General features: G+C 46.4%; 1 protein-coding gene across 1 annotated transcript; it reads right to left on the minus strand.

Moving 5' to 3' along the window:
* Window positions 1-676: 676 nt before the first annotated feature.
* Window positions 677-17,762, minus strand: pnhd (pinhead). Its single transcript, XM_078198730.1, has 7 exons — window positions 17,693-17,762; window positions 15,217-15,306; window positions 10,398-10,540; window positions 8,637-8,904; window positions 4,457-4,638; window positions 4,289-4,347; window positions 677-836 (listed from the first exon to the last, which is right to left on the minus strand). The coding sequence occupies exons 1-7, from the start codon at window positions 17,760-17,762 to the stop codon at window positions 677-679; spliced, it is 972 nt and encodes a 323-aa protein (XP_078054856.1).
* Window positions 17,763-17,976: the final 214 nt, after the last annotated feature.

Here is a 17,976-nt window from a genome sequence, read left to right on the forward strand (position 1 = left end):
TGACTATGGTGCTAAGTACGTAGCTGGGGAATACTGCTTCTCAACCACACCTAATAACCCGTGCTGGTAAGTATAGGCTTGTGCTGGATACAGGTTTATACAAATCAAAAATGGCCACACCAGAGAGATAATGATGTCTCTTTAACCGTATCCAGTGTCCGGGAAAGGAAGAGGCCACGACTTGCATTAAAGTAAAGCATCAAGCAAGACAGCAGAGTAACATTTAAGTGTTTGGGCAGTGTCAGTTTTACCGGCACTGTGGATGTGAAACTGGACATATAGCAGCACCTTTCCACATTATTTGGGGCAGCACGGTGGCACAGTGGTTAGTACTGCTGCCTCATAGTGCCAGGGACCCGGGTTCGATGCCCGGCTTGGGTCACTGTCTGTGTGGAGTCTGCATGTTCTCCCCGTGTCTGTGTGGGTTTCCTCCGGGTACTCCGGTTTCCTCCCACAGTCCAAAGATGTGCAGGTTGGGTGGATTGGCCATGCTAAATTGTCCCTTGTTGTCAGGGGGACTAGCTAGGGTAAATGCATGGGGATAAGGCCTGGGTGGGATTGTGGTTGATGCAGACTTGATGGATTGAATAGCCTCCTTCTGCACTGTAGGATTCTATGATTCTAATAGTCAAAGCGTTTGTTGATGTAATCCTTCATTCTCTCTCTCTCTGGTTCGCTATAAGCTTGTCCTGTGGCATTTGCAGGATTTAATAGTGTAAACAGTCCTGAACTTCCCGCGTCTGCTCCTGAATGTGTGGGTTTCATATTCTCGAGGAAAGCAACCATTTGATGAGCCGTATTCACAAACTGTGCACCGGTCCTTGCTGTGAGTATCCCTGTAAAAAAAGGGGAAATAATCAGCTACATAAGAACATAAGAACTAGGAGCAGGAGTAGGACATCTGGCCCCTCGAGCCTGCTCCGCCATTCAATAAGATCATGGCTGATCTTTTTGTGGACTCAGCTCCACTTACCCGCCCGCTCACCATAGCCCTTAATTCCTTTACTGTTCAAAAATCTGTCTATCCTTGCCTTAAAAGCATTCAATGAGGTAGCCTCAACTGCTTCACTGGGAGGGAATTCCACAGATTCACAACCCTTTGTGTGAAGAAGTTCCTCCTCAACTCAGTCCTAAATCTGCTTCCCCGTATTTTGAGGCTATGCCCCTAGTTCTAGTTTCACCCGCCAGTGGAAACAACTTCCTTGCTTCTATCTTATCTATTCCCTTCATAATCTTACATGTTTCTATAAGATCTTCCCTCATTCTTCTGAATTCCAATGAGTATTGCCCCAGTCCACTCAGTCTCTCCTCATAAGCCAACCCTCTCAACTCTGGAATCAACCTAATGAATCTCCTCTGCACCCCCTCCAGTGCCAGTATATCCTTTCTCAAGTAAGGAGACCAAAACTGTACACAGTACTCCAGGTGTGGCCTCACCAGCACCTTATCTCGCTGTTTTTAAACTCCATCCTTCTAGCAATGAAGGACAAAATTCCATTTGTCTTCTTAATTACCTGCTGCACCTGCAAACCAACTCCTTGAGATTCCTGCACAAGGAGGTGAATGAAGTAAATCAGTTTATTCCATGATTAAGTGATGTCTATGGTGTGTACCACAGGTTTCGGATGAAAAAAAACTTAGAAGAAAGGACCCTATACATTCAACATTTTGAAGATCTTACTATTAAATTAAGGATCCATGGGCAATTGCGCCTTGAAATGACTTTCGATATTGTCAGTAGCTCATCACTTAAGATGGGCAGTGCGGTGACACAGTGGTTAGCACTGCTGCCTCACAGCGCCAGGGACCCAGGTTTGATTCCTGGCTTGGGTCACTGTCTGTGCGGAGTCTGTATGTTCTCCCCATGTCTGTGTGGGTTTCCTCCGGGTGCTCTAGTTTCCTTCCACAGTCTGAAAGATGTGCTGGTTAGGTGCACTGGTCATGCTAAATTCTTTTTTGATTTGATTTGATTTATTATTGTCACACGTCTTAGTATAGAGTGAAAAGTATTGTTTCTTGGGCTATACAGACAGAGCATACCATACATAGGGAAGGAAAGGAGAGGGTGCAGAATGTAGTGTTACAGTTATAGCTAGGGTGTATTGAATTAGAACATTGTCAGAGAGTTTAAAAGAGCTAGAATAAAGTTATAGAAACATAGAACTAGAGTAAAAGATAGAATTAGAAGATATGCCAGGCACAGCTTGCAAGAAGTCACCACGCTCCAGCGCCATCTTGGAATTTAGTTACCCTCAGTGTACCTGAACAGGCGTCGGAGTGTGGCGACGAGGGGATTTTCACAGTTATTTCATTGCAGTGATAATGTAAGCTGACTTGCGACACTAATAAATAAACTAAAAAAAATTGTTCACATTTCTCTGGCAGCTATTTAAAAAGCAGCAGTAATTTAAATGAGCTGACACTTCCCCTGAAATTGTGATCCAATGAACACCTTAGGAAGTATTCTTCTGGTAATAATGTTATGGTTTCTGAAGGCAGTTTGGCAGCAGGAGTTGAACAATTGAAGACCACTCTCGTCCGGAAGGTCTCGGAAATATGGAAATTCTTTCAACAGACCCAAAGAAAAGAACTCTTGATTCTCAATATCATCATAAAATAAGGGATTATCTTTGGCTTTTACTTTGCTTCTTTGATGTTTCTATTCCTCTGCTGCTCCATCTTATGAAGGTAATTCCATTTTCCTGTTTCATTAACATCAAGTAAATTCATTTAATCTCGTGTGCCTGCTCTGTTTCCATATCCATTCATCTCCCTTCCCTATAACCACCTAGCTAACTTGTTTTTAAGTGTTGACATGTGGTAGAATTTCCTCAGGGATTCTCCTGATCTCCCTCTGTAACTTTTGACAGAAACTTGGAAAAATAGTATAAACAGCTACTTATGCTGTTGCCACAGGATTTCTGTGAATGCTATTGCAAGAGGTTGGTGGAATCTTTTGGTTATTATTATACCCTGTGGTGTCTGCTTCAATCACTGATACCAGTAGTGTATTCAATAGCCTCACAGACCTTTGTGTAAAACATTGCTGCTGCTCCCCATCGTAAATCTTTTCTATTTAATCATATCCCCTCATTTTGGTCTCCTCAATCACTGGACTCTGTATCTATCAGTTCCGCCCCATCCTCTCATGGTTTCAAACATCTTTTTTAAATCACCCTGTAATCTCTCTTCAAGCGCAAACAATTTTTCACCTCTCTCTTCAGATCTGTCTTTCCCTTATAGCAGGCAACATCCTGTCAAATCCTTACTGTACCCTTTATCACCTTAACTTTCTCCCTAGAATATGAAGACAAAAACTGCACAAAGTAATTCCAACTGTGATCTTTCCATAGAATCCTTACAGTGCTGAAAGAGGCCATTTGGCCCATCGAATCTGCGCTGACTCTCTGAAAGAGCATCCCATCGAGGTCCCTTCTGCCATGTCTCCATAATCCCACAGCATTTACTGTGGCTAATTCTTTTGGCACTAAGGGGCAATTTGGCATGGTCAATCCACCTAACCTACACATCTTTGGACACTAAGAGGCAATTTAGCATGGCCAATCCACCTAATCTACACTTCTTTGGACACTAAGAGGCAATTTAGCATGGTCAATGCACCTAACCTACGCATCTTTGGACACTAAGGGGCAATTTAGCATGGTCAATGCACCTAACCCTACACATCTTTGGACACTAAGGGGCAATTTAGCATGGCCAATCCACCTAACATGTACATCTTTGGAGTGTGGGAGGAAACCGGAAAACCCAGAGGAAACCCACGCAGAAACGGGGAGAATGTGCAAACTCCATACAGTCAACCAAGGCGTGAATCAAACCCAGGTCCCTAATGCTGTGAGGCAGCATTGCTAACCATTGTGCCACTGTGCTCTTACTATGGTTCAATATGAATTTGCTTTACTTTTGTACTCCTCACATCTTGTCACACAGCAACATGCCATTAGCCTCTTTTGCTCATGGTTATCAAAAGTGCTGCTTTTGCTGTCTTGTAAATTTGAACCCTTAAATTAGTTTACTGTTGCTTGCAACCCCAGCAAAGTACCATTACTATTTTCAAAATATTTCCCTTGCAGCGGTACAGGGAGAAGCTGTTTCTTGTGCTTGGATTCCAAACATCTATAGGCAGTAACACTAACTCATTAAACTTCTAGATCTGTCGTGGCGGTCACGGCATCCACTGTCACGTTACAATGAGTGAAACTCAGCATCAGGCTGTGCCTTTCGGAAAAGATGGGGATGGGAGAGGACTAGGACCAGCTGTGCTTACCTTACGAGATAGCCACTTCCTGCTGTACATACTCCCAAACATCTGCCAACATCGATTTCCTGTAAGATTATCACAACAAAGAGACAGAGTCACTTCAGGAACCTGCACATGAACAACAGCCAAACACTGAGGAAACTGCAGCTGCTGCGTAATTAACACCTCCACTACCTCAAGTCTCTCTTCCTTCTCACCGCTGGAGTTAATGGTGATCACATAGTAATACTCCACATGGGGCAGTCTGTAGCAGTTCTCTCTCATCTCACACAATTCCACAGTTTGAATAAGCTCCAATCCGTTTGGACTGTCCAACACAACTGATGCAAATTTGGTGGGTACACATCCCAAGCCACCTGCAGGGAGTAAACAAAACAAGGACAATATACGTCAGGAAAAATCCCAAACTTCTTCCTTGTGGATTTACTCAGGGAGAAATACATAAGCAGCTGTCACCTCAGGGGGAGGTATAGGATTCCAGCTCTCAGCAGTGATAAATACTGCTTTCTAATATAAGTCATGACTCTGTACGTTTGGGGTCCGTGCTGTACGATGAATGCTGTACAAACTTTTCTACCACCTCTGACACCACCTGCAAGAAGGGAACCGCTATCCAAATCTTTTTTAAATTCTGCCAAGAATAATATTTACCATTATTTTAATTTTTTCTTGGAAGTTAGTGGCCCAGGAACCAGCACCGACCAATTTTCCTGTTGCCCATTACCGCTCACCTTTCTTAACATCCCCCCAACTATCTTTTGCCTTAATATTTCTGCTCCTACATCTCCAGATTTCAATCAGTGTGGAGTCCAATGTCTGCTGGATGCCCCGTGGAATATTATTGAAAATGATAGAATGGGCTGTGATTCATCACCTGTTTTACCCTATCACACATTAGGACATAATCTAGCCCCCTGAGGTTACACATTGAGATCACACATTGAAATTATACGCTAAAGTTGGGCTGAATTTTCCTGAGCTTGTTGGGGGGAGGGGTTGGAGGTGGCTTCCCACCACCAGCAGTATAGGGAGCGCGCTCGTAATGAATTCCCCTCGGTCCACTTCCTGGCAGCTCCTATACCTCGATGTCCACCCATTTACAATGTACTTCCTTTCCTCACAAGAAGGTCATTGGTGGTGAGACTTTCATTAAAATCCCTCCCAGTTCCAGTTCCAGAGAATCAATAGTCCCTCTTTTAGTGAAACTCTGAATGAACACAGTTTCATAAGACAACCATCAAGTCAATGGGTGAGAATTTTACAGGCACGTCTGCCTGAGGTTCATATGATTCCACCTGAGGCCAATGGAGAATGCTGTCCTCCGAACCTCGCCCGCCCCCCGAATCAGGGCAGGCGTGCCGGTAAAATTCTGGCCAATCTTTCCACTTGTGGAGGAAGCCAAAATTGCGGGTCATAAGTATATGGTAAAGGGCGGGATTTTCCAGCCCTTCAAGTCGGCAGGATCTTCCGGTTTCGATGAAGGTGACCCCCTGTGACGGGTTCCCCAGTGGTGGGACGGCAAACTATGTAAAAACCGTAGGTATTGGTGGGACTGGAGGATCCTGCTGGTGACCAATGGCGAGCCACCTCTGCTGCTGGAAAACATGCCACAGGGAAGCCGTAAAGTTCCATCCAATGATGAATAAAACCAGGAATGAATTCAGGATAAACGTTTTTACCCAGCAAGCTGGGAATGAACCGTGGTTAGAATGTGGAACTTGCTACCACATAGATCTGGGGAACATGGATCTGGGGAACACGGATCTGCAGAATATGGATCTGGGGAACATGGATCTGTGGAATATGGATCTGTAGAACATGGATCTGTGGAATCTGGCTCTGTGGAACATGGATCTGTGGAGGTGAATTAGTAAAGAAGTGTTTCAGAGGAAGCTGGATATGTACAAGAGGCAGAAAGAAGTCGGATATCCCGATAGACTTCAATGTAGTTACAGGAGGACGTTCATGTGGTAAATAAACATCAGAATGGGCCTGTTCTTGTACTGTAAATTCAACAGGAAATTCTTTCCTTGTTTTACCCAAAGACTCAAATAATGGGCCACAAACAGTCTGCAGGAGAGAAAGTAAAAATGCAGACCGTTACCCTGGAAAGCTGTTGCCTTTATTCCCTTTATTTTTATTGACAATCACATTAACTAACTGAATAGATTTATACTGAATGTAGATTCCTGAGCAGCAAATCACCATTCATTCACAACCCTCCAGTTCCATTCTTTGAGTGTGTGGGGAGTGTGTTCCAGAAGGCGTTCGATAAGGTGCCTCACAAAAGGTTGCTGCAGAAGATTAGGGTACACTGAGTTGGGGGTAAAGTGTTAGCGTGGATTGAGGATTGGCTATCTAACAGGAAGCAGACAGTTGGAATAAATGGGTGCTTTTCTAGTTGGCAGTTGGTGACTAGTGGCGTGCCACAGGGATCGGTGCTGGGGCCTCAACTGTTTACCATTTACATAGCTGATCTGGAGGAGGGGACCGAGTGTAGGGTAACAAAGTTTGCGGATGATACAAAGATGAGTGGGAAAGCGAATTGCGTGGAGGATGCGGAAAGTCTGCAGAGAGATTTGGATAGGCAAGTGAGTGTGCGAGGATCTGGCAGATGGAGTATAACGTTGACAAGTGTGAGGTTATCCACTTTGGAAGGAATAATAGTAAAATGGACTCTTATTTAAATGGTGAAAAATTACAACATGCTACTGTGCAAAGGGACCTGGGGGTCCTTGTGCATGAATCGCAAAAACTCAGTTTGCAGGTGCAGCAGGTGATCAAGAAGGCAAATGGAATGTTGGCCTTTATCGCGAAGGGGATGCAGTATAAAAGCAGGGAGGTCTTGCTGCAATTGTACAAGGTACTGGTGAGGCTGCAACTAGAGTACTGTGCGCAATTTTGGTCCCCTTATTTGCGGAAGGATGTATTGGCCTTGGAGGGAGTACAGAGAAGCTTCACCAGGTTGATACCGGAGATGAGGGGGTTAGCTTATGAGGAGAGATTGAGTAGATTGGGCCTGTACTTGTTGGAGTTTAGAAGGCTGAGGGGAGATCTTATAGAAACATATAAGATAATGAAGGGGCTAGACAGGGTAGAGGCAGAGAGATTCTTTCCACTTAGAAAGGAAACAAGAACTAGAGGACACAGCCTCAAAATAAGGGGGAGTCAGTTTAGGACAGAGTTGAGGAGGAACTTCTTCTCTCAGAGGGTAGTGAATCTCTGGAATTCTCTGCCCATTGAAGCAGTGGAGGCTACCTCGTTAAATATGTTTAAGTCACAGGTAGATAGATTTCTGATCAATAAGGGAATTAAAGGTTATGGTGAGCAGGGGGCTAAGTGGAACTGAACCCACTGTCAGATCAGCCATGATCTTATTGAATGGCGGGGCAGGCTCGAGGGGCTAGATGGCCTACTCCTGCTCCTATTTCTTATGTTCTTATGAATGAGGGCTGAAGCTCCTCAGTTCCCACCAGTTGCCACAGTGTTCCCTTCCCGCAGAGAATAAGATATTTTGAAAAGATTTGAGTGAGGTCAGCAAGGTGGACCAAAATCCACTTCGGCTGCGCAAAAATGCTGCTAATTTCAGCGGCCACCCCTCCCCCATCATCTTTCCATCTACCAGCCCTCCTCCTCCCTCTCCACCCACCCACCACCCCTCCCTACCCACTGACCCATCCCCTCCCTACCCACCACCTCTCCTCGCCCTCCCAACCACAACCTCTCCCCACCCGGCCCCACCGACCCCCCTGCACCCTCCCACCCACCCACCGACCCACCCCTCCCCACTCACCTCTCTCCACCCTCTCCAACCACCCACCCCTCTGACAACCCCCCCACCTACCCACCCACCCATCCCTCTCCACCCACCCCTCTCCACCTTCCCCAACCACCCACCCCTCTGACCACCCCCCTCCCTTCTCCATCCACCCACCCCTCTGACCCACCGCTCCCCTCTCCAACCACCCAATCCTCCGATCCACCCACATCCCTCTCCACCCACCCCTATCTAGCAAAAGATCTTTCAACTGATACGTTAAACTGAGGCCTCCCCTTGTCCCTCCCAGGTGCTGCTAAAGGATTCCATGGCTCTGTTACAAAAAGCTGAGGCATTCTCACCCTCTCTCCTGGTGAACTTTCATCCACCTCAACCTTCGTCACTGAATGCAGTTTTCCTGCTCTCTCTCTCACATTGCCGTTTGTGATGGGTAAATTGGCTGTCATCTTTCCTCAAGTACAAGGGTTGACTACACTTCAAGAAGCACTTCATTGGCTTTGGGAGGCCAAAGAGGTGCTGTATAAATGTAAGTCCTTTTGTTCTTTTGCTAATAGCTAACCACTTGGAATGAAGTACCTGGAGCTTTTGGATTGGAACACTTGCCCACATCCACAGTGACCTCCAGTGGACTGTCAGGTGAATATGTTTTCAGAAGAGGAGATCGAACACACGCTGTCGGTCTCACATTGCACTGACACCCCTCAATCACCTCCAGCACTCGGACTCCATCCAACAGCAGAAATCGCTCCACTCTCATGCGCACTGGCTCGCACAGAGAATCACGTGGGCATGATGAGCCCATTGGTGTCCTGGCAAGTTCCAACGCGCGCTCCGATAGCCGCCTCTGAAGAAAGGAGAAGAAGCAATGTGACACTAATGAGACAAGGTTCGAAATGAATCCGACACAATGTCCTGCAATGGTCTTCCAACGAAATAATATATCCCCAATTCTTAATAATAATCAGGTGATTTAGAAACATAGAAACATAGAAAACTACAGCACAAAACAGGCCCTTCGGCTCCACAAGTTGTGCCGAACATATCCCTACCTTTTAGGCCTACCTATAACCCTCCATCCTATTTAGTCCCATGTACTCATCCAGGAGTCTCTTAAAAGATCCTATTGAGTTTGCCTCCACCACCACTGACGGCAGCCGATTCCACTCGCCCACCACCCTCTGTGTGAAAAACTTCCCCCTAACATTTCCCCTGTACCTACACCCCAGCACCTTAAACCTGTGTCCTCTCGTAGCAGCCATTTCCACCCTGGGAAAAAGCCTCTGAGAGTCCACCCGATCTATGCTTCTCAACATCTTATATACCTCTATTAGGTCTCCTCTCATCCTACGTCTCTCCAAGGAGAAAAGATCGAGCTCCCTCAGCCTATCCTCATAAGGCATGCCACTCAATCCAGACAACATCCTTGTAAATCGCCTCTGCACCCTTTCAATCTTTTCCACATCCTTCCTGTAATGAGGTGACCAGAACTGATTTGCTCCATTGTTCCAGTGCATTTAACACTAAAATCCCATTTCCATTGGAATCATCTTTCTATTTCTGCAGAATTCCTGATCCTATTTATACTGAAACTTCCATTTATATCTTACAAAAGAACTTTGACAGCAAAGCAGAATACCCGAATGCTGTAAGTCTGCTGTAACAGAACATGCTTGAAAATAGTGGGACAGGCAGCATCTATTGAGGGGGAAACAGAGGTAATGGCTGGAATGGGTGGCACAGTGGCACAGTGGTTAGCACTGCTGCCTCACAGCGCCAGGGACCCGGATTCGATTCCCGGCTTGGGTCACTGTCTGTGTGGAGTTTGCATGGTCTCCCCGTGTCTGCGTGGGTTTCCTCTGGGTGCTCTGGTTCCCTCCCACAGTCCAAAAATGTGTGGGTTAGGTTGGTTGGCCATGCTAAATTGTCCCCTAGTGTCAGGGGCATTAGCAGGGTAAATATGTCGGGTTACGGGAATAGGGCCTGGGTGGGATTGTGGTCGGTGCAGGCTCGATGGGCTGAATGGCCTCCTTCTGCACTGTAGGGATTCTATGATTCTCATTCTCTGACCTCACCTGCAGCTGGGATTCCCCAGTCCCGCTGCAATGAATGGCGATTTGGCTGAGTGCCAGATTTTCCGTTCTCGCCAGCAGTGGTAGCAGGGCGCGTGAGACCGGAGAATTCCGGCCCAAGTTTCAGGGCGTGATCTTTCACAGAAGACTTAGGTTTGCACTGACCGCTGAGGGAATTCACTCCTGTAGTTTTCTTACGAAATACCTCACTTTGTTTGAAGTTTCAGTTTTCCTGCAAGTTAAAATGAAGAGTGTTCTCTTGAATTACCTTTTTACTCTGGAGTTGTTCCAGCACGGAGAGATGTTTAGGGAATCCCAGGAATTCAGAGTAGTAGTTTACCGATCTCTGGGGGTTGCCGCAGTGGGAATGACATTTTCCAATGTCCACACTGACAGGGCTGCTGGAGATATCTGCCAAGACAAAATGGTGATGGTCACTCCATTGAAAATGGAAATTGCAAAATGATCTTTTCAAACTCTATTCATTGAAAGCTCCACAAGCAAAGCAACCGAAAGAGTTTCACAAACTGAGCAAAGAGGAAAATGGTGAAAGTCTAGATGAGTTGGAAAAAGGTCTGCTTGAGCAAGAGAGAGGGAAAGAGAGAGAGAGAGAATCAGAGAGAGAGAATCCGACAGAGACAGAGAGACTGCATGCGCCTAACAGAGAGAACATAAGGAAGAGTAGGAGTGGTCCATATGGCTAGTCAAGCCTGCTCCCCCATTCAGTTTGATCATGGCTGATCTTGGGCTTTGACTCCATTTTGCCGCCCGCTCTCCATGTTCCTCAATTCCCTAAGAGACCAGAAGTCTGCCTATCCCAGCCTGAGATTGATTCACTGAGGGAGGATGCTCATCCCACTGAGAATTCCAAAGGTTCACAATCCTTTGAGTGAAAATTTTTCTTCTCATCTTAGTCCTAAATGATCCCCACTGATTCTGAGATGGCTTTTATTGTGCCGCCAACTAATCACTCCTCACCCCTCTCACCCACTTCCCACTCCACAGTCCGCATCCCGCTCCCCCCCCCCCCCACCCCCGCCCCATCCCCCACCCCCCAACTGATGTTCAGGGCCCTACGATAGTCACACTATAGGATAGGGACAGAGCACCACATAAAGTTGGCAGATAGAGCTGGGATGGCCATTTGTCGAGTTTTATAATAAGCAGTCTGATTTTCAGGAGGCCTGGCCCCTGTCTGATACTAAACACCTTTATGTTCTCGTCCAAAGATGTGCAGGTTAGGTGGATTGACCGTGCTAAATTATCCCTTAGTGTCAGGGGGACTAGCTAGGGTAAATGCATGAGGTTGTGGGGGTAGGGGCTGAGTGGGATTGTGGTCAGTGCACACTCAATGGGCCAAATGTCCTCCTTCTGCACTGTAGGATTCTGTGATTCCATGATTATATGTCCGGTATTTCACCCTTCTTTCACTAACGGCACAGTGGCACAGTGGTTAGCATTGCTGCCTCACAGCGCCAGGGTCCCAGGTTCAATTCCGGCCTTGGGTGACTGTCTGGATGGAGTTTATACATTCTCCCCATGTCTGTGTGGACTTCCTCCGGGTGCTCCGGTTTCCTCCCACAGTCCAAAGATGTGTAGTTTAGGTGGATTCACCATGCTGAACTGACACTTAATGCCAAGGAAATTAGCAGGGTAAATCCATGGGGTTACGGGGATAGGGCTTGGTTGGGATTGTTGTTGGTGTAGCTCGATGGACTGAATGGCCTCCTTCTGCACTGTAGGGATTCTATGATTCTTCTGTGAACAATCTATGGGCCTTGGATTGTGTTGCTGGCCCACAAAACGATGCAAGAGTTCACCTCAACCGGATGCTGTACTAATCCTGGCCCCATTCCTGATTTGCATAGTAACGGGCGCTCGAGCATGGACACTCCGTGGCAACGAGCTTCATGCTCCCTCGCCACTGAGAACCAGGCGGCAAACTGAGGATAACAAGGGGCAGTCAGCACAGGAGGGTGGCCCGAAACAAACAGAGGGCCTTTCACCCAGGAAAATTTAATCCAGGGCGACGACTGGCTTCAATCTGCTACCTCCGGAGATAAACCAGCCCAGGAGAAAGAGAACTTTGCAACCGTGGGACACCCCCATGGGGAGGGCCCAGCACCTCGAGCACTACCCCACTGAAAAACACCCCCAAAATAGAAAATCAGAACTCACCGACTGATTATACCCCAATCTTGCAATCTTCCAAAACTTTCACGGTGATAGCTAAGATTAGTCGGTGGTTAGATTTATATGTTTTGAAGCATTTTGAATTACCTGGGCTTGCATCAGTCACATGACCAGCCCTCTTCCAACCCCTTTGTTTCTAGTTGGTGTCCGTTAGGGACCCCACGGAGTAAAACTGCACCTCAGGTGGAAGTGTTGTGAAGGAAGGTGTGAGAGGAACAGAGTTAAGCTGCAAACTGGGAAAAGAGGATGCGCTGAATGATGCACTATCAATCAAGCAAAGACTAGTTTGTATGCTAGAACAAATAGGCTTTTATTCGCAAAAGACTTGGAGCACACCCATGCCGATGAACTGGTCCAGGGACTGAGGCAGGAGGGTGGGGAGCAGTCACCTTTATACCTGCACCAGGGGGGAGGAGTCTCAGGCAGGGCCGGCAGGGGCATGTCCAGGCATGTCACACACACACACACACACACAGGCAATAAGCTTAACAGTGGTTTACCACACTGAAAGACAGGCTCAAGACAGAGAGATACAGAGTGTGGAATTAATTCAACAGAGTAAATGTATGGAGAAGCGAAAAGACCTGCATAGAATGAGTGCATTCCCACTGAAGGAGAAAGGAGAGTACGGCAGGAGTGTGGGAGTGAGACTGAATAGAAAGAGAGATTACAGTTGGAAAAATTGATGCTAAATTCACACCACTGCTATGGGTGTGAGACAGGTCCGCTGGCCATTTGTAATCCCCTCCTGCTTCCTGCATTGCACACTCACCAGATCAGCCCACCCTTGAAATGCTGAAATCTCTGTTCTCCCCACAGAGTCTGCCTGACCTAGGGGAAGGCAGTGGCATTATGGTATTGTGGCTGGATCAGTAATCCAGAGACCCAGGATAGTTTTTTAGTTTACTTTAGTTTATTTATTAGTATCACAAGTAGGCTTACATTAACACAGCAACGAAGTTACTGTGAAAATCCCCTAGTTGCCTGTTTGGGTACACTGAGGGAGAATTTAGCATGGCCAGCATGTCTTTCGGACTGTGGGAGGAAACTGGAGGAAACCCATGTGGACACTGGGAGAACATACAGACTCCGCACAGACAGTGACCCAAGCCGGGAATCGAACCCTTTCCCTGCCGTGTGAGGCAACAATGCTAACCACTGTGCCACCGTGCCTCCCTGTCAGATAATGTTCTGGGGTCCCACGTTCAAATGCCACCACGGCAGATAGTGCAATTTGAATTCAATAAAATGTCTGGAATTAAAAATCTAATGATGACCCTGAAGCTGTTGTTGATTGTTGTAAAAACCCACCACTAAAGTCCTTCACGGAAGGAAATCTGCCACCCTTACCCGGTCAGGCCTACATGTGACTCCAGACCCACAGCTTAACTGCCCTCTGAAATGGCCTAGCAAGCCACTCAGTTCATGGGCAATTAGGAATGGGCAACAAATGCTGTCCTGGCCAGCAACACCCACATCCTATGAAAGAATAAAGGAAAAAAACCCCTGCTGACTCATGTATCTTTTGGGTTGTACCTTAAAATCCGATGATCGTAATCCCCAAATTATTTTGCAAGTTTGTTTTTCTGCAATGTTTTGCTTCATGAGAAACTTTTCAAAGTTCCGTTTGCTCAAGCATTAACATTAAATACCTGTCACGTTTAAAGGAAAGCAGATCATTTCTGGCATGTTATTTAATATTCCATTTATTCTCTATTTTATCTTCTGGTTTTAGACTTCCAATGTCTGCAGTTTCTTGCTTTCTATGTCCAGAAGGGAGTTTTCCATCGCCCACATACAGGCTGGAGAAAGGCTGACACCTTAACAATTAAACATTTGAATCATTAAGGGAAAGTTTCCTAACCATGTAACAGTTAACTTGAGTTTAAGTGGGTTAACAAAGTTTTCCAGGGTGTCAGGATTGACGGTGAACATTATACAGATCAGGTTTGACATTTCATTGGATTTACAAGGTTGTTTCCCCATGTGGGAGAGTCTAGGACCAGAGGGCATAATCTCAGAATATGGGGTCACCCATTTAAAACAAAGATGGGATGAGGCAGCACGGTAGCACAGTGGTTAGCACTGCTGCCTCACAGCGCTAGGGACCCGGGTTCGATTCCCTGATTGGGTCACTGTCTGTGTGGAGTCTGCACATTCTCCCCGGGGTCTGCGTGGTTTTCCTCCGGGTGCTCCGTTTTCCTCCCACAGTCCAAAGATGTGCTGGTTAGGTGCATTGACCATGCTAAATTCTCCCTCAGTGTACCCGAACAGGCTCCGGAGTGTGGCGACGAGGGGATTTTCACAGTAACTTCATTGCAGTGTCAATGTAAGCTTACTTGTGGCTAATAAATAAACTTTACTTTTCTTACTTCACTCAGAGGGTCATGAATCTGTGGAATTCTTTATCGCAGAGGGCTGTCGAGGCTGGGTCATTAATTATGTCCAAGGCTGAGATAGATAGATTTTTAATCAGTAGGGGAATCTAGGGTTATTGGGGGATAGGCAGGAAAGTGGAGCTGAGGATTATCATATCAGATCTGTCATGATCTCATTGAATGGCCGAACAGACCCGATGGGCTGAATACTTCTGCTCCCATGTCTTATGGCCTTACAGTCCATGATGTTCTCCTCCAGCTAGCCTTATTCCAGGATCTGGTTGGAACCTGACTCCAGATTTATACTGTATGTTTAGCATTGGTGAAAGCTAAACTTGTTTACTAGAAATGCCCAACTTGCAGATGGATTTAATCTTGGAGAGCTATAGACAGAGGCAGTCTGGAGACATGGAATGGAGCGATTGAGCAGATTGCAATGTATACTGTCTATAGAAAAAATTGAAAAGAGGAAGTGGGAAAGAGATTGACTGCAAGGTATCTGTGATCTTCTCTAACCTTTCCCTATGAAGATATAATGAGGTTGTCTCCTACAGCAGTGCCTCTCTTTGAACACAATGTTCCTGGGAGCAGCCTGAATTCCAGCACCTAGACAGCAAGCACATTAATCATAAAAATAATTAATGTTACAAATGTGAAAGAAACACTCAAATGTTCGCTTTTGAATTTGCAAGATGGATAAAAGAAAAAACATTCTTTATATTCTAATGTGACGCTAAGCTTCATCCAAGGCCTCTTCCAAGCTCCAGAAGGCGGCACGGTGGCACAATGGTTAGCGCTACTGCCTCACAGCGCCAGGGACCCAGGTTCGATTCCCAGCTTGGCTCACTGCCTGTGTGGAGTTTGCACATTCTCCACGTGTCTGCATGGGTTTCCTCCCACTGTCCGAAAGTTAGGTGCATGCTAAATTCTCCCTCGGTGTTCCCGAACAGGTGCCGGAGTGTGGCCACTAGGGGATTTTCACAGTAACTTCATTGCAATGTTAATGTAAGCCTACTTGTGACACTAATAAATAAATTTTAAAAAACAGTCTCCTATTTCTCATTATCTGAAAGTACAGTGTTGGTTTTCATGAGTACTCTGGCATCTCTAACTCACTGCCACCTCCCGCAATGACTCCACTGTTAAATCACCAGACTGCCTTATCAAACACCCAGTATTGGATGAACAGAAAATTCCTTTGATGGGAAGACTGAAGCCATTGTTTTTGGGCCTTGCTAGATTCTGACCCCCTCCCTCTCCCTGGCAACTGTGTGTGGTGAAACCAGACTGTTTGTATAGTAAGAAGTTTCACCTGGAATCAGGTGAGTCACTGTTTGTGACCTTGATGTTATATTTGACCCCGAGATGAACTAACGACCAGATATTCACGCATTCATTAAGACCATCTATTTCTTTTTTTAAAGTTTTTAAAGTTTATTTATTAATCACAAGTAAGACTTACATTAACACTGCAATGAAGTTACTGTGACATTCCCCTAGTTGCCACAGACCGGCGCCTGTTGGGTCAATGCACCCTAACCAGCACATCTTTCAGACTGTGGGAGGAAACCAGAACACCCGGAGGAAACCCGCAGACACGGGGAGAATGTGCAAACTCCATCCAGACAGTGACCCAAGCGGAAATCGAACCCAGGTCCCTGGTGCTGTGAAGCAGCAGTGCTAACCACTATGCTACTGTGCAGCTTCACTTCACCTCAAAAACACTGTCCGACTTCATCCCTGCCTCAGCTCAGCTCCTGCTGAAATGCTCATTCATGCCTTTGGTACCTCTAGATTGGATTATTCCAGTGCACTCTGGGCTGATCTCCCATATTCTACCCATCCTTAACTTGAGGTCATCCAACACATCGGACTCACACCTAGTCCATTTCACCTCTTTGCTCTCTAACCTTCATTGGCTCCCAGTTGAGCAACATAGAAACCATAGAATCCCGACAGTGCAGAAGAAGGCCATTCGGCCCATCGAGTCTGCACTGACAACAGTCCCACCCAGGCCCTATCCCCGAAACCCCACACATTCACCTGCTAATCCCTCTAACATACACATCCCGGGACACTAAGGGGCAATTTACCATGGCCAATCAACCTAACCCGCACATCTTTGGATTGTGGGAGGAACCAGAACACCTGGAGGAAACCCACGCAGACACGGGGAGAACGTGCAGACCCTGCACAGACAGTAACCCAAGCTGGGAATTGAAACCAGGTCCCTGGAGCTGGGAGGAAGCAGTGCCAACCACTGTGCCACCGTGCCGCCCCAAAATGCATAAAAATATCTTGAATTTATATTTCTTGTCCTTGTCTTCAAATCTATCTGGCCTTGTCCCTTCCTCTCTCTGTTACCTCCCCCTGCCTCACAACCCTCCAAGGTCTCTGCACTCGCTAATTCTGCCCTCTTAGAGTATTCCTGATTTTAATCACTCCGCCATTGGTGTCTGCACCTTCAGTTGCCAAGTCTTTAAACTCTGGAATTCCCTACCTATCTGCCTAACTTTCCTCCTTTCAGACGCCCCATAAAACCTATCCCTGACCAAACGTTTGGTCATCTGACATGATGGGCAACATTTTCCAGCTGTTTATGCCGGTGGGATTCTCCGGTCCCGCTGCAATGAACGGAAATTTGGCTGAGTGCCAAATTCTCTGTCCTTCCTTGCGTGAATGGCCAGAAAATTAAAGCCAATATCTCCTTATGTGGCTCCGTGTCAAAGTTTGCTTTATAGTGCTCGTGTGAAGTGCTTTAGGATGTTTAATTACCTTAAAAGGTGGTATATAAATATAGGTGGTTGTTGTTGTTGACTGTAACTTTAAGCACCAATAAATACAGTTCGTTACCAGGTACGATGTGTCAACTTCAACTGACTTCCATCCTATCATACCTCCCATTGCCTGTTCGTTTCTGTGTCTTTCTTAACCAATCTACTTTCCCGTTTAACCCTGAACTTTATAGACAACAGCTAAGCTGTGTAAATACCTGTTGAACCACCAGAGAGGAGGATGAGGGCAGCAAGCAGACACAGAGCTTTCCCAACCAGTCCAGGCATCTTCGTACTGGGAACCGCTGAGTTTTGGCACTGGCCGGTGTGATCAATGAGGACCTACTTATGTTTGGGAACACAAAAGGCGTGGCATGTATACTGCTGACTTCACCCTTCATATAATGCCAAACGGGTGTCAAAACAACATGTTCCAGACAAGCACTTCAAAGCGACTCTCTGCAAATTGGTGCAAGTGTGGGTCTGCTCGGACCTGTGGCTA

This window comes from Mustelus asterias, chromosome 26 (genome assembly GCF_964213995.1).
Source record: "Mustelus asterias chromosome 26, sMusAst1.hap1.1, whole genome shotgun sequence".
NCBI lineage: Eukaryota > Metazoa > Chordata > Chondrichthyes > Carcharhiniformes > Triakidae > Mustelus > Mustelus asterias.

What these genes read in the sequence shown, in the direction of transcription:
- pnhd (XM_078198730.1), bottom strand. Translation starts at nt 17,762, where the DNA reads ATGCCTGGACTGGTTGGGAAAGCTCTGTGTCTGCTTGCTGCCCTCATC. An exon ending in TTATATCTTCATAGGGAAAG is followed by an intron (nt 10,541 to 15,216) that starts GTTAGAGAAGAT and finishes TTGTCTTGGCAG; the next exon opens with ATATCTCCAGCAGCCCTGTC. An exon ending in AACAACTCCAGAGTAAAAAG is followed by an intron (nt 8,905 to 10,397) that starts GTAATTCAAGAG and finishes TCCTTTCTTCAG; the next exon opens with AGGCGGCTATCGGAGCGCGC.